This window comes from Schizophyllum commune (genome assembly GCF_000143185.2).
Source record: "Schizophyllum commune H4-8 unplaced genomic scaffold SCHCOscaffold_4, whole genome shotgun sequence".
In the NCBI taxonomy this organism is placed as follows: domain Eukaryota; kingdom Fungi; phylum Basidiomycota; class Agaricomycetes; order Agaricales; family Schizophyllaceae; genus Schizophyllum; species Schizophyllum commune.
In genome coordinates, this window is record NW_026089541.1 from 875,179 (window position 1) to 890,884 (window position 15,706).

At 55.0% G+C, this 15,706-nt stretch overlaps 6 protein-coding genes across 6 annotated transcripts; 3 read left to right on the forward strand and 3 right to left on the reverse strand.

The window, feature by feature from the left end:
* Positions 1–1,171: 1,171 nt before the first annotated feature.
* Positions 1,172–1,666, forward strand: SCHCODRAFT_02496837 (uncharacterized protein; the record flags this gene model as incomplete). Its single annotated transcript, XM_003032518.2, has 1 exon — positions 1,172–1,666. One exon carries the CDS (start codon positions 1,172–1,174, stop codon positions 1,664–1,666), a length of 495 nt encoding a protein of 164 aa, XP_003032564.1.
* Positions 1,667–1,697: 31 nt separating this feature from the next.
* Positions 1,698–2,102, forward strand: SCHCODRAFT_01088127 (uncharacterized protein; the record flags this gene model as incomplete). Its single annotated transcript, XM_003032519.2, has 1 exon — positions 1,698–2,102. The coding sequence occupies one exon, from the start codon at positions 1,698–1,700 to the stop codon at positions 2,100–2,102; it is 405 nt and encodes a 134-aa protein (XP_003032565.1).
* A 797-nt stretch (positions 2,103–2,899) lies between these two features.
* SCHCODRAFT_02726812 (uncharacterized protein) lies at positions 2,900–7,020 on the forward strand (the record flags this gene model as incomplete). Its single annotated transcript, XM_003032520.1, has 11 exons — positions 2,900–3,458; positions 3,492–3,786; positions 3,829–4,516; positions 4,565–4,732; positions 5,023–5,095; positions 5,160–5,167; positions 5,227–5,367; positions 5,461–5,565; positions 5,887–5,929; positions 6,124–6,661; positions 6,819–7,020. 11 exons carry the CDS (start codon positions 2,900–2,902, stop codon positions 7,018–7,020), a joined length of 2,820 nt encoding a protein of 939 aa, XP_003032566.1.
* Positions 7,021–7,374: 354 nt separating this feature from the next.
* SCHCODRAFT_02495241 (uncharacterized protein) lies at positions 7,375–8,187 on the reverse strand (the record flags this gene model as incomplete). The annotated part of the gene is made up of 4 exons (XM_003033142.1): positions 7,375–7,602; positions 7,656–7,748; positions 7,802–7,965; positions 8,076–8,187. 4 exons carry the CDS (start codon positions 8,185–8,187, stop codon positions 7,375–7,377), a joined length of 597 nt encoding a protein of 198 aa, XP_003033188.1.
* A 967-nt stretch (positions 8,188–9,154) lies between these two features.
* On the reverse strand, positions 9,155–9,576 carry SCHCODRAFT_02497231 (uncharacterized protein; the record flags this gene model as incomplete). Its single annotated transcript, XM_050343056.1, has 2 exons — positions 9,155–9,325; positions 9,376–9,576. The coding sequence occupies 2 exons, from the start codon at positions 9,574–9,576 to the stop codon at positions 9,155–9,157; spliced, it is 372 nt and encodes a 123-aa protein (XP_050200973.1).
* Positions 9,577–10,267: 691 nt separating this feature from the next.
* On the reverse strand, positions 10,268–10,621 carry SCHCODRAFT_01169396 (uncharacterized protein; the record flags this gene model as incomplete). Its single annotated transcript, XM_003033143.2, has 2 exons — positions 10,268–10,452; positions 10,513–10,621. 2 exons carry the CDS (start codon positions 10,619–10,621, stop codon positions 10,268–10,270), a joined length of 294 nt encoding a protein of 97 aa, XP_003033189.1.
* Positions 10,622–15,706: the final 5,085 nt, after the last annotated feature.

A 15,706-nucleotide genomic window follows, 5' to 3' on the forward strand; every position in this document is an offset into this window, starting at 1 on the left:
GCATGGGATACCCAACGGGAGATGAGCCGTCATCCTCTGCGAGCACAATCTGGTCATCACCCTGCGTAGATGACGTTCTTGACTCACCATCACTCCGCCCTACACGTCCTGCTTCGGGTCCCTCGAGCCCCCATCTCGACAGCCTTGCTGACGCGAGGCCCGTCTCACCCAGCAGGCAATCGTGTCTGACCACTGGTCAACACGATGGATCACTGGACACTGTGGACGACACACCTTCTGGACCACCAGCTCCGTCGAGCACCCCACCTTCCCAATCATCGTCGCTCCATAAGTCTGCAGTCTCGCATCAGGCTGCACAGAAAGGAACTTTGTTTGCATACTTCCCACGAGAATCGGGGGAAGAGCACACGCAGCGCGTTGCTCGTGAGTTTGCGGAGCTTCGGGAGACAGCAGAGAGGCGGGAGGAGGAGGCAAAGTTGAGGGCAGCGAAGGCGCATGCTCCCAAGCTGGCCAGCAATCGCATTCGCTCCCAGAGGTATCGAGATAAGAAGAAGGCTGCTCGACTCGAGCAGGAGGGGGAAGGGACGAAGGGCAGGAAGAGAGTGAGCAGGCTTTCTGATCCCAGGATTAGACAACTCACTTGTTTCCAGAAGCGCGAGCTTGTCCACCACGACGAGAGTTCATCCGGCGAATTGAACGTGGCGGAAGCATCAAGGCCTGCACGAAAAATTAGGAAGGTGGACGGCGAGAAGAAAAAGAAACCCACCGGTTGACCAAAACTCTGTGAATCCACATTGTCACAGCGGACCAACTGGTTCAACCCTCTCTTGTGGGCCCCAATCAACAAGGCCGCGCATCGGACGGGAGGCGTCGGCGCTTGGTAGCCCAAGGAGATCTGGGTAGAGACCCAGAAAGTCAGCGTCTTGAAGGGTCTGAGTCAGCAGGTGATTGGCCGGTGGATTGAGCGAGGGCAGAGACAGTGGAACGACCGCACGCTGGCGAAGGCGAAAGAGATGGAGGAACGTGGGAATCTCCCAGGCGGTCAATCGACACGCACGGGCATCCTCGTGAGTTTGGCCCTGTTGTTTGCGGTCAACTCAATTGACGTGATGCAGGAGCCGTATCCGGAGTTGCGCCAAAAAATCAAAGACAGACTCGAGGCTCTGCGCACGCGGGAGTCGCACTAACACTTGTGGGCATCCGCGCTATCATGATCGCTTTCATCCAACACGAAGCGCCCGAGGTCTTCACCAAGGTCCTACACAAGAACGTCAAGTTTTGCTGCTCTAAGGCTTACGTTCGTGAATTTCTTTGTTGCATGGGCTGGGGCCAACGCGCTGCTACGCGTGCAGCGCAGAAACTGCCTGAAAACCATCAGCGCCTCATCTATGAGTCTCTACTGCGAGAGGCGCTTGTTGTGCGCAATTTCGGCGTCCCCGACCGTCTTTGCCTGAATACGGACCAAACGCAGCTTGTCTATCAGCAAGGCGTTGACCATACCTGGAACAAGCACAGAGAGGCCCAAGTCCATGTCCTTGGACATGAAGAGAAGCGCACTTTCACGCTCGTTCCCGGCATTGCGGCCAGCGGTCATAAGCTCCCCTACCAAGCCGTCTTCGCAGGCCAAGAACTCCTTGCCGAAGGGAAATGCGCCATGCTACAACGAGGCGATGGATCTCAAATTCCAGTTCCTCCCCTCGGGTAAGCCAAAAAACTACTGGTCAACCATTCATACGATGAAGCTCTACGTCAACGACATCCTTGTGCCCTACTTCTCCCAGGCAAAGAAGGAGCTTGGCCTACCGGAGACACAGCGGTCCATTTGGCGCATTGATTGCTGGTCCGTCCATTGCAGCGAGGAGTTCTTGACGTGGATGAAGACCAACCACACAAACATCACCATCATCTTCGTCCCAAGTGGCTGCACCGGCATATTCCAGCCTCTCGATGTTGGCATCCAACGCGTTCTCAAGCACTCGATGCGGAAAGCGGCACACAAAGACCTTGTCAAAGAGGCGTCTGAGCAGATTGAGGCTGCCACTTCGGGCGTGAAGTTGGATACCAGGCTGCCTGTATTGCGGGATTATGCGGTCCGCTGGATGGTTCAGGCATATCACGACATCACGCCTGAGCTAAGATAGGTTGGGGAGCCTTTCGACTGCATCACGTGACAAAGCGTGACGGGCGCGCAAAACCCCTCCGGGCACCGTCCCGGGCTGCCTACCAGGTTTCCGTGACAAAAATTGCCTGATCGGTCACCTACAAAACGTAGGATTTACATTGATTGAGGAGTGTAAACGAGCAAAAAGGGAATACAACCGACTGCGGGGTTTAAAATGCATTTAGAGTCCCCACGAGAAGCGTAATGGTGGGGGATGCCCCGCCGCAAATGCATTTGTGAATTCAGTAAATTGCCGGGGCCCTCGCGCCTTGACAAGGGGGTACAATGCCATGATCCGAAGAGAAAATGGGAAACACTTTCGTTGATATCCGGCGTAAATGAGCAATATGCTGGCGTGAAGTGACGCGACGCAATCGGCCTGACTCTCGCCCATCCCGACCCCCTTAAGACATGGGAAAGCGCAAATTCAACCATGCCGCAAACCTAGGGCATCACGCGCAGCCCAGAAAGAAGCAGCGCGTGGAATGTGATGTGACAATGGAGGTGCGATGTCATATGAAAGACATGTGCTTCCGTGATATTGACGTGCCTATTTAGTACGCGTCGGCAGCCTGCAATGACGCGCAGAACGTATCGGAGGGCAGCTGCTATACGTGCCCGTGGTTCTCAGCTAGCAACAAAAGCATCTCTACGTTCTACGGGTCTGAATTATCCCTCAGCAGCGGTGCTCCGAGCTTTTGATCCACCCCATTCACGAGTCCACCTGCTTCCGAGCACGGTGATGTTAGTGGGCCTGCTTGTGATATCTTCAACAACATGCCCCCTGAGTATGATGTGTTCACTGAGGGGGATCTTTGCAACGCGATGTACGACAACTGGACAGATGATGAAGACAACGATGATCACAACTCAGACGACAAAGATGTCTATTACATCCCGGAGATTCCGCTACTTGACGAGATCTACGTGGCGAAACCCTGGCCCGCGAAAGAATACGTGTTCGCCCCTCCCATTGAGGATGTGCAACGCGCGCTAGATGAGCTCCGAATCCTCCTGCAACCCCCACAAAAGCCTCGGAAGGCGTACTGCGAGCCGGACTTGGAGGCACACACGAAGACTGCCCTTGTCCAGGTCAAGTACTTCCTGCAGTGCTATCTAGAGCGCGTGGCGAAGGCCCCGGGTGAGCGTGGGATCTGGACAGCGGCATCTTTGTTGGTCGCACGGGCGGACTCGAAGGGATCGTCGGGAACGTACCTTGCAAAGCAGATCCGAGCGCGGGCGCGCCGATATATCTCGTACCGCGAGATCCCCCACTTCTCCTCCCCGCCTGGTCGGACGAGCTGTATGGACGATGAGGACATCACGCAGCGCATCTGTGCGTACCTCAGGACGAAGAAGCTATTTACAGCCCAGGACATCGTCGACTTCTGCTCGACGCTGGAGATGATGGAGCTCCTGAATCGGGACAAGCCGATCAGCCTGGATATGGCGCTCGACTGGCTGAAGCGGCATGACTACCGCTTCGCCCCACAGCTGTGCGGCATGTACGCAGATGGCCACGAGGACCCCGCGCAGGTTACTTACCGCATGAAAGTGTACGGTCCTGCGATCGAGGCCCTCCTGCCGCACATGCACAAGTGGGACAGCAAAACGGGGCAGCTCATTGACCCCGTGCTCAAGCCTGGCGAAAAAATTGTGGTGCTGTAGTTCCACGATGAGTTGACCTTCTACGCGCACGACCAAAGGAAGCTCCGCTGGGTGCACAAGGACACGAAGCCTAAGCCCTGGGTGAAAGGGGAGGGGCTGTCCTTGATGGTTGCCGACTTCGTCTCGATGGACTACGGCTGGCTGAAGTCGCCCGATGGCACAGACGATGCGCGTGTGCTGCTACATGCGGGGAAAAATCGTGATGGCTACTTCGACAGCATCGGGGTCCTGCGTCAATTCCATCGTGCGATTGATCTCGTCAAAGAACATTATCCTGACGAAGAGCACATCTGGATATATGACAACACGCCAACACATGTCAAGCGCCCCGAGGTGTCGCTCTCCGCGCGGAAGATGCCGAAAGGTCCGTCGGGAAAATTCTTTGTTCAAACAACTAAGCTGGATGTGGAGGGTCGGCCGATGTACGGGTCAGACGGGAAACTCGTGAAAGAGAAGGTCGTCAAGATGCAGGACACCGAGTGGGATGGAAAGGTGCAGAGATTGTACTTTGATGAGGAGGCAGGGGAAGGAGCGACGGAGGAGGAGTTGGATCATGCGGGTAAATTCAAAGGAATGCGCCGCCTGCTAGAGGAGCGCGGGCTTTGGCGCAATGGCATGAAGGCCCAGTGCAAGAAGAAGTTCTTGGAGTGTCCTGACGACAGGAAAACGGGTAAATTGAATTGTTGTTGCCGACGGACCCTATTCAATCAGCCCGATTTTGTCAACGTGCGTGGGAGGGCCTCGCACCGCCAACACATTACTCATCACCCACAGATTCCCACAATTCTCGAGACGACGGCTCAAGGACGAGGCGCTACAGTGATTTTCCTGCCGAAATTTCATTGCGAGCTGAATCCGATCGAGATGTCGTGGAGTTACTCAAAGCGCGTCTACCGTGATTTCCCGTTTTCGAAACGGCAGGACGTCCTGGAGAAGAATGTTGTGCGTTGTCTCGAAGTCGTTCCCCTGATCACACAACGCCGGTTAGTCATTGTCTCCCTCGCTGCCTGTCATTGCCGACTCACTGATGCAGGCATGTGAACCGATGCTTGAGGTTCACGAGCGCTTATATGAGGGGCCTGGATGGAGACATGGCGGAATGGGCAGTGAAGAAGTACAGCGGGCACCGTATGGTTCCCGAGAACATTATGGCGCTTTTTGATGATGAAAATGGGCAGAAAGATAATATGCAGTAGCTATGTACACTGATACAATGCTTGACCTGATTGTAGATCAAAGATGTAGGATGCAACGGCCCTCGACAAGCAAGACGGGATTATGTCCCAAATGGGACAACAGGCGGAGGTTATCCGTCACACGAACGTCACAATCATGTGATGCGGTCGAAAGGCTCCCCGACCTATCTTAGCGCAAAAGGTGCGTAACAATGTTCAGGTGCGGATTTGTGGTGATTTCTTGCTAACAAGACATCTTAGGCTTTCGAACTTTGCCGCGCTGGGGATTTTGACTTATCGCACGCGAGCATCACAAGCCCGGCCATGCTGACACACCTTCGCGAGTTGCCTATCAAGGAGAAGGAATTCTACAAGCAGCTTGTCTCGGACGCTCCAGCTCCAGTAGGTGCTGAGAGTGATCCAGTCAAAGACAAGGAACATCGGGCGCCAGCTGGATGCACAGATGTTGAAGATTGCAGTGATCTGCCAACACAGGCAGTCATTGACTTCATTGTGACGGAGCAGGTTCCTGTGGGGGTGCGGGTCAACGAATCGGGTTCCTTCGAGCCTGTCAGCGATGCCGAGGATCTGGACTTTGAGGTTGAGTCTTGAGGCTGCGGGGCGAGCGCGAGGGAAAGCGCAGCAGAGATCTTGTATAGCAGATATATTGCTTCCTATCTACTTCATATGCTACACCAAACGACGAACGGGGCCAAAAGAGGCCTGAAATGCGTATTTTTTACATGTGCCCATCACGCAGTTCACGGATAGCCGTGACGCATGACGGACTCCCGATAGGTTCAGTTTGTGAACCGCCATGACGCGTGACGTGAACCTACGGTCGAAACACCGCAGTATTGCGCCGCATGCTGTGACGGTGGCCCCCGTTGTGCAGTTCAGCATATCCTGATTGTGTTGTAGCACTCTGACATTGTACATGTGTATAAGACGAAGGTTCTTAAAGGTAGGTAGGGGGGAAGAAGCTCTGTGTAGAGGTAGATGTGCAGCAATATATTGTAGAATCACCAGGCGTATATCGGCTAGAGTATTGCAGGTCGTAAGCGTGAGGGTCACAACCAGAAAGTGGAGGAGAGGCGTACATGGTGGCGATCGTCTGATTAGTCAGCCAAAATTTGTGGGTGTCGGACGTTGACACAGCTGTATCGGTACAATGGGAGGGCATGATTGTGGCGCGGACACACATAGGCAGATTTGGTAGGGAGCTGACATTACCGCCGTTGGGCGGCGCGTCGAGAGGCGTTACGGTGGGGGGGTGGCGGCGGCGGTGCGGTGGTGCGGCAGCGGGCGGCGGCGCGCATGCCCCAAGCGGGGGTGACACGTTGAGGGGCATGGGCAATGCATTGAGGGGCACAGGCGATGTGCCAAGGGCCAACGGCAACACGTCGAGGGGTGTGGGCGGCGCATCAAGGGGCGGTGCGGTGGGCGGCGCCGCCGCCACGCATACCCCAAGCAGGCTGCCACACCTGGCCGTGGATTGGGTCAGGATAGGAGACGGAAGGGAGCCACAATGTGGAGGGTGGATGACGGGCGGAAGGGATGAGCGGCAGTGTGAACAGTGGCGGTGGTGGTGGGCGGCAGCGGGAACGGCTGCGGTGGTGGCAGGCAGCCGCGAAGCGTGGGCCGCATGCCCCAAAGAGGCTGTTGATCGGGCGCCATCAACCCAGCATCAACCGAGGTAATGTTGCCGGAGTCTCTGACAGCCATCAAAAGGATTTCGAACCCAGTATTATCCTAGGCAGAAATACCCTGATATAGGTAGGGAGAACAACAAGATACACCCTATGAGTAACGGCCTGCAACTATTGGGTATAATGTACTACACCCCCCTACAGTCATAGGGTGTATCAGGATATACCTAGGGACAGACCTCCAGCAGCAAGAAGGGAAGGCAAGCGACAGACCCGGTACAAAGCCCTGGGCAGGGCCTCAGAGGCCCCTCCTCAGCAGCAGGCTGGAGGGCCTGGTGCACCCAGCGGCAACGCCAAACACAGACACAAACCGAAGGCAACTACGCACAGACTAAAGAGTGTATAAGTATGACTACTCAGTATATAAGGCATGAACACGTGACATGACCAAGTGACTGCTAGAGTCGAGCTGTACAGAACAATAACCAACTCGTGACAGCTCTGGGGGTGTCCGTATTTATCTTTACTGTACATCTCTTTTCCCTCAGTTGCTATTCCACTAGCAGGAAGACTGAGGTCTTGTGCGTCCTGCGCTTTTTTAGCTCGTGAAACACCCTTATGCAGCGGCAGGTTCCCAAAACGCAATATATGTACATTCTGTGGAATTTGGGTTTCAGCAATTGCCGCATGCGCACGTGATCAGCGCATTATATACCGCATTTTGTGGTTTTTACCTTATCTATTTGTCCTCGTACCACTGTCACAAGTTGGTTATTGCTAGGTAGTAGGCTGGGACATCGGTGATGCGCTGGCGATAATCGCTCAACTTGTCCAGGCCGGCGTTAATGATGTCAACGGCGTCAAGAGGCATGTCGTCCTCGTCCCAAAGGCGCTCCCACAATTTTGCCATTGCATTGAAGATGGGGATTGTGCAGTTGAGCGTGGGGATCTTCTCCGTGGAGAGCTTCTGTTGAAAAGCGTATGGGACCTAGGCGTACATTCTGATCAGCACTTCGAAGAAGGCATAGATGATTGACGTACGAAAAGGATGTTTTGAATGACATTGAGCGCGTCCCACTCTTTGCTGTCCAGTTGAAGATGGGTCAACTTCTCCTCAAGGAAAACTTCGATGGGCTGACAAAATTGTATCAGAAAAGGAGATATCTCGAACGATATAGACAGCTGACCTCTTGCAGATCAAGGGCACACATGATCATCAATAGAGTGGAAGACCAGCGCACGTCCATGTCCCAGACGAGCTTGAGATCCTTCCCATCCAGTGCTGCCTTGACGCAATCACTGAACTCCTTGCGTCGCTCGGATGATGCCCGGATCTGAAGTAGATAATGAACTCAATGTAGGCATAGAATGTGCTGGAGCCGCCTACCGCGCAGACAATTGCACGAATCGTGGCAATAGGATCCCTACGCAGAGCATCGGCGAAGCCTTCCAGCGAGGTACATGTGCTTGAAGCCGGGGGGACGTATTCCAGCGCATCAGCTGCCGCGTAGTCGATGTTGGTGATAGCAGCTATGATGGCCTTACAGGCAAGGTTCACATGTGTGCGAAGCATCTATGTAATGTACGCGTCAAGATTACTTCGCAAATGATAAGCTATTACTCACCGGATATGTTGCTTGAAGCTGTTGAAGGGGATATGGCGCAGGCGCATCAGTCTTGCAAGGCACTCCATCATCACCAGTAGCAGGAGGTTTTGCGCAAATGCCATGGCGCTAGCCACAAGTGCCAAATTTATTTCACCTGGCTCTAGCCACTAGAGGCTAGTGCCAGCTGCCAATGCAGGGACTTAGTGAAAATGAGCCTCAAGTGACCTAGCAGGTTAGGAAGGCTAGAGGCTAGGGAGGTTAGGTGGTTAGGTAGGTTAGGGGTTAGAGGTTAGAGGTTAGAGGTTAGGTGGTTAGGGTTTAGGGTTTAGGGTTTGGGTTAGTGGTTAGAGGTTAGGTTTAGGTTAGGGCCAGGGACGTTATTATCTGTCTCAGTTGTCTTGATTGTCTTGTTAGTAAGAGGATAAGGTTTTCTAAAGTAACCTGTAAGGGTTAGAAGGGTTGGAGGTCAGCAAGGCTAGTAAAGTGAGTAAAGCAGTAAGAATAGCAATACTAGTAAGGATATAAAGAGAAGACTAGATTAGAAAGGTAAGAAAAGGAGAGAAGGGTTGACAATAGTTGGGTAATGTGTACTTTGTTGTGCCAACATACTTCAAGGTTTAATGGCTCAGCTGGTTAAGATGTCAACTTAAACAGATGAGGATGTCTGGGGTTCAAACCCTGGTGATGACATTGTCAAATTGTACCATTTTTATGATGGTATTGGTGCCATCAAGATGACAAATCATCCTGGTATGAGTCACATTCACTCCGATCAACTTACAGCCTTCCATTTAAGGAAGTATGTGGGTGTGTTGGTGCAGTGGCACTAGCCCCCAGTGGCTAGAGCCAGGTGAAATGTATTTGGCTCTTGTGGCTAGCGCCAGTGCCATTTGCCTCAGATCTCCTGCTACGGCTCAGTTAGTGAACACAGTCTCAAGGGCGGTGGCGCAGACGTACCTCGATTTCTGCAGCCAGGCGCTCTTTGTAGAGCTCCATTATGCGATCCCGCACCCTAGCGCGTCTCGGTATGTCCGCGTCCTGCAGCTCCTTGCGTAGGAGAAGGAATATGTTCCGTAACAGCGGGTTGTCGATGACATTGATGCTCTGGGTATGTTGAATGAAAAACAACAAATTGAAGTGCTATGATAACGTACCTGGTCGTTGCCTGCAATCCACGCGCAGATAGCATCGACGAAGGTGCTTTTTGAGAATGGAAGGTGGGGGCTGTTGGCGGCCGAGGGAGGAGGAGGCTGCCCCTGCTCAGCCCGATACGCGCGCACCGTAGGCTGTGCAACGTCGGCAGTGATTGCAATGCCTCTCCTGTTGCAGGCTGCGATCCATAGCGGCGCATGCATGCGCAGGAGGTGGCCGTGAAGCATCCCACTCGATGTTTTCAAAGAGTAGGGGAACGCTGCCTTGCGCACACCGCCGTTGACTTCAAGGCTGTGAAGAGATCAATAATGATTTACAACAGGTGAGACGGCACACAGACAAAATCGGCAGCATTGGTGCTTATCCATCTCCTGGAAGAACGTCCACACATCCAAGGCCTCTGGCCGACCCTTCGTCTTAGGTGCCGGGCGGTGCGCATGGTGATGGAAAGGACTATGCGGTCCCGACCGAGGTACACCCCGTGAGCGCAGAGCAGAGTGGTGTGGAGGCACAGATGTAGGTGTGGGAGTAGCGGATGGTGAAGGTGTGTCAAATTTCTCGCCACTGCCAGTCGTTGAGGAAGTAGGTGGAGGAGTGGCACCCTCAGGACGACCAGGAGGTGCTTCTTCTTGAGTGAACATATCATCAACGAAGACCGGTCCATCGCCGGGAGGAAGAGGCTGAGGAGGCAGCTGATGGCCTCTACGACGCGAAGAGGAGAGATGGGCCTCACTAACGCGAAGAGGAGAGATGGGCCTCACTAACGCGAGCAGTGTGCTGCAAAGGGGTCTGGGAAGGACGTGGTAGGAGGTCAGGCAACAGGACCGGCGCGTCGGGATTCTCTGGATACACGGTTGGTTCATCGATTACCTCAACACAAACAGGTCGAGCACGTCAAGCCGGCTGAACCGGCAGAGGAGGAGGAGTCCGTGGAGGGGGATGTGCTTGCATGGGAGGCGGTTGAGCCGTGCGCGCAGGAGCGGGTGGTGGTTGCGTGTTGCGCGCAGAGCGGCTCCAAGTAGTGCGGGTCGCTGGTAGAGCAGCCTCGGATTCGGTCGCGGTAGGAAGGCCTTGGTAGCCTACCAATGTTCTGGTTAGTGTACAGATGGGGCGGGGCATGTACAACAAAACATGTGTACCCTTGATGCAAAACTGCGACTGCATCGCGCCCCCAGCCAAGTGAGTGACCACTTCATCCGGTGCGGGTGCTGCCTTCTGTGTCGTCTTTGATTTCCTTGCTGTTGGCATCTTTCCGGGAGGCATCGCGAGTCAAAAGGCCGTTCTGAGGATAGTGGTGCGTAGACCAGATATTAGGCAAATGACAAACGCGCACCTGCGCATAGCATCATGCTGGGGACTCACTTTTAGCAGAGTGCCATGCACTGAAGTCCCTTCTAGACGTGTAAGCCAGGAGCACCTGAGCATGGAACACATTGTTGGAAGACTCACAATTCCTTCGGATAAGGATCGATTCTAGATACTCCAAGTTGAAGTTCATTACACAGACCACCTGAGGCATTGTCCATGCTGGACCGTGTCTGAGCAGGACTGCGGCGACATTTTGTGTTGTCATTACAGTGCTTTTCACAGTCCTTCTAGAGGCGAGGATGCTCCAGCAGAGTAAACGGAAGGATGGGGTGGGTGTGCACCGATGCCGACTGAATGCATGCAGGGCCCCGTGCTTGCACACATGAAGGCACCTTTGGGCTCTCTTCAGTGTGGAATAAGTCGTCAATGTATTCCTGTACGCTCCATCCTGAAGCTCATGTTCATTCTATAGTACTTCACAGTGAAGGCGTACGTTACGCGCTGATGCGGCCGGACGAGCAATAAAGACAAGACAAACGATAGAAACCTTCCTTTTCGGGACGCAAGCCGTGAATCAGCCGCGCCGGCTTTGTCGGCTTGCGGCCAGAAAGCCATTGCCGAGTCAGCCGCATGATTAGCCGAACGCATGGCTCAGCTCGGCTTCGATGCGGCTGACTTGGCCGGCGAGCGGCTGATAGCTGAGCGAGTAACAACATTAAGCCAGATGCGACGAGAGTGGAGCCGATACGCGATCGGCAGAGATCCACCACTTCCCACCGACAAGAAAGACAATGAAGATGGGACCCTGCTGTCCTCCGGCAACAGCACACCCTCCCATCCATCCATCGTGCACCACCTACCCTCTATCGACGCCAAGTCAAAGCGCATGCATGGTGGAGCCTCGTGCATGGTTGTTTGCACAGATTATTGGTCGCGCCGACGGAGTGGCGGAGAGCACGAGACGTGGCGGGAGTCCTTTCACGAGCTAAATAAGCGCAGAGAGCGCAAGACCTCAGTCTTCCTGCGTATAGGATAGTGACTGAATTCATACCTAAATAAGCGCAGAGAGCGCAAGACTAAAGTACAGTCAGTATAAGTAGGAGTAAAGTAAGTAAAAGACATACCCTCAGTCTTCCTGCGTATAGGATAGCGACTGAGGGAAAAGAAGGAAAGAATACACGCGTATGTACGGGGCCACCAGGGCAAAGCGTGGGGAAAAGTCATGTGATCATGTGACACCAACTCTGGGAATGTGACACAGTGATTCCTGGAGTTGGGAGCGGTCATGTGACTCCGGGTGAAGGCAGACTCGCCCTACCGACCACTTTTGACACTCCCACTCGAGTCTGGCCGTAAACCCATACCTTGGCAGAACTTGAGATGCTTCTCATGAGGTAGTGCCTTGGTGAAGATGTCCGCGACCATCTCGTCCGTGGGGTACCAGAGGACGACGCACTCGCCGGTGGCAACCAGCCCATCTCGGATGTAGTGGTACTTCCGCTGGATGTGCTTGGTCTGGGCACGGAACTGAGCATCCTGGCTGAGGATAATGGCCGCACGGTTGTCGCACCTGAGCTCGGTGGCACCGGCCTGCAGACGTCCCAACTCCTCGAAGAACAAGCGGAGCCACGCCAAGTGCTGGCCAGCGTTAGCAAGACCAATGTACTCCGACTTGGTAGACGAGAGAGAGACCATAGACTGCCGCTTGCTGGACCAACCAATGGCGCCCCGACTTGAGATGAACACGAAGCCGGAGGTAGACTTGGACGTGTCGTTGCATCCGCCCCAGTCAGCGTCAGTGTAGCCATGGAAGTCGAGATCCATGCCAGCGTCAGCGCCATTGTAGACAAGGCACCAGTCGCGCATCTTCTTGAGGTACCGGAGGACACGCTTGGCCAGTTCCCAATGGCAAGCCTTGGGGGTGGCGCTATAGCGGCCAAGAACCCCCACCACGTAGGCGGTATCCGGTCGGGTACCCGTACATGAGCGAGCCCACGACGCTCTGGTAGGAGACAACGGGACCTCCGGGGACCAAGGCCATATGAGTGCGCACCTCGTTGTCGTTTGGGTCATCAGCGGAGAGTCGAGTGCTTGTGGACATGGGGGTGCTGACGCCTGTGCAGTCCGACATGCCATAGCGCTCAAGCACGGTGTCGATGTACTTCCTCTGGGAGAGGGAGATCGTGCGCTTGCCCGGGTGCCGGATGATCTCGATGCCCAGGAGGTACTTGGCGGGACCCAAGTCGCGCATCTTGAAGGAGGCGGTGAGCTTCTTCTTGATGCTGTCCATGAAAGGACGCGAGGTAGCAGCGAGGAGGAGGTCGTTGACGTAGACGACGAGGAAGCAAACCTGCTTGGCGTCCCGGAAGACGTATAGGCAAGTCTCCGAGTTGAGGCGCACAAACCCGAGCTTGTCGAGCTTGTTGTGGAGCGTCTGGTTCCACGCGCGACCGGCCTGCTTGAGGCCGTAGACCGACTTCTTGAGTCGCCAGCAGTAGCCCTCCCGGATGTCCACACCAGTCGGAGGAAGCATGTAGAGCGTCTGTAGCAGCTCACCATTGAGGTAGGCGGTGTTCACGTCCATCTGGTCAGTGTAGAGGCTGAGGCGGACGGCGAGGGCAAGGATGATGCAGATGGACTCCAGGCTTGCGACGGGCGCAAAGGTGTCCTGGTAGTCAACTCCTTCCTGCTGAGTGAAGCCGCGCGCCACGATGCGCACCTTGTACCGCTTGATGTTCCCTTGAGCATCCTCCTTCAAGGAGAAGACATGCTTGGAGGTGATCGGCTTGACGCCCTCCGGGATGGGTACCTCCTCGTAGACGTCGTTCAGCTTGAAGCTGTTCAACTCCTCCGACTGCGCGTCCAACCACTTGTCACGCTCTGGGCTCGCCATGGCTTGCTTCCAGGTGGTGGGAATCTTCCGCGCGCCACTGCTCGACCGACCACCAGATGCCGCGCCCGCAAAGAGTTTGTCATTGAGAAAAGCAAAGTTCACTGACTCGCCCTCTTCATTGGGTTGACCCGGGGGATCCCCACCCCCCTGGGTAGGCGCTGGTACAGGTCCTGGTTCGGGAGCTGGTGCGGGAGGAGGAGGAGGAGCTTCCGCCTGAGGCGGCTGCTCTCGACGTCGGCGATTTTCCTCGAGTTGCTGCTCGCGCGTGCGGATGTTTGCTTCGCGCTGCTTCCGCTGCTGGGCGGACACCTTCTGGTGGTTCTCCTGCCGCTCCCGAGCGTTAATGTAGCCCTGGTCCTTGTGCTGGTTCGCCGTTCGCTCTTCTGGCTTGCGAAGACCAGGGCGGCGTGATGGACCAGCGGCGGTGGCGTAGCCAGTGGCAGAGACCGGCGCGGTATGCGCGTCTTAGGTGGACGTGGAGCCGGCGCTGACCCTTCCGAGTCAGGGGAGGACAGACGATTATCTCCCACTGGCTCTGGCGTGGGTGGACGAGGTGCTCCCACTGACCCGGCTGCCGGTGGCTGGGCCGGCGCATCGTCGTCGTCATCGTCCTCGCTGTCACTGCCGAGCCGTAGCAGGAAATCTGAGGCAAATGCCCATGGCTGCAGCCACTGAGGCCAAATGCATTTGGCATGGCTCTAGCCACTGGTGGCTGCTGCCACTGGCAAATGCATCGCTCCCAATTGCCATATTTGGTAACTTGCAACCTAATTAGGCATTGTCTGAGTCATCACTGACAGATTTGTCAGCAGATGCCATCAGAAACTACTTAAAAATGTTGCAAATCAAGAGCAAACATAGCAAGGTTTGAACTGCAGACCTTGTGCAGTCAGAGTGGTGCTCTAACCAGCTAAGCCATTGGATCTTGTTTAGCTAGCAGATGTGTTGCACTATATCACCCTTCCTAGCCCAACCTTTCTAACCTCCCTAACCCTTCCTAACCCTCCCCACTCTGAATGTGCATTATTGACAAACCCTAACCTCTAACCAACGAGACAACGAGACAGATATGACGTCCCTGGCCCTAACCCTAACTTCTAACCCAAAACCCTAACCCTGAACCCTAACCTCCTAACCTCCCTAACCCTCCTAACCTCAAACCCTAACCTCTAACCAACCCAAACCAACCCCTAACCCTCCTAACCTACCCTTCTTCAACTTCAAATTTTTGATCAAAGTCCGAGATTTTGTGTTTTTGCAGTGGCACCAGCCACCAGTGGCTAGAGCCATGCCAAATGCATTTGGCTTCAGTGGCTGCAGCCATGGCACTTGTGTATTATCTCCTTCTACTGGTGGCAGTTCTCCCTTCTGGCGGCTAGTGGGCGACAGGTTGATCATGTCGGTGGCGTACTCCATCGCATACATCCAGTACTTCCGGGGAAGCTTGGCCGCGCAGAGGTTTGCGATTGCCTGGGTGACCAGCGTCTGGTTCATGTGCTCCGCTATGCCGTTCTGCTCAGGTGTGTAGGGCGCCGTCGTCTCATGGATGATACCGCGTCGGCGGAACTCGGCCTCCATCTTGTTTGAGCAGAACTCGCCGCCGCCGTCTGTGCGGGTGAACTCGACCCAGCCGGGGAGCCACTCCCACTGCTCGATAGAGTCGCGATGCTGATGCTCCATGTCGATGCGCCACTGACGGAGCTTCTTGTAGACCTCCGACTTCTTCTTTGTGAAGAGCGTGTAGACGCCCGAGGAGTAGTGGCAGACGATGACGATCCAGTAGAGATAGCCGCCAGTCGCAGCGGGGTCGACGGGGCCACCAACGTCGCAGGAGATGAACTGTAGCGGGCGTGAGGCGGGCGTGGTGCTCCGCTTGAAGGGGAGCTTCTTCATCTTGCCCATGACGCAGGGCTCGCAGAAAGACGGGATGCCGGTGAGCGTGTCAACCTCCCTGAGCTGACCATGACGGACCATGTTGCGCAGGCTCTCAAAGTTCGTATGGCCCATGATCTGGTGCAGCCGGTTGATGTCAATGGCGGTGAAGGCGCGTTCGTCCGTGCCGATGGGCTGGCAGTCGACGTGATAGAGACCGTGTTTGCGCGTCGCGACGCAGGCGATATTGCCGGAGGAGT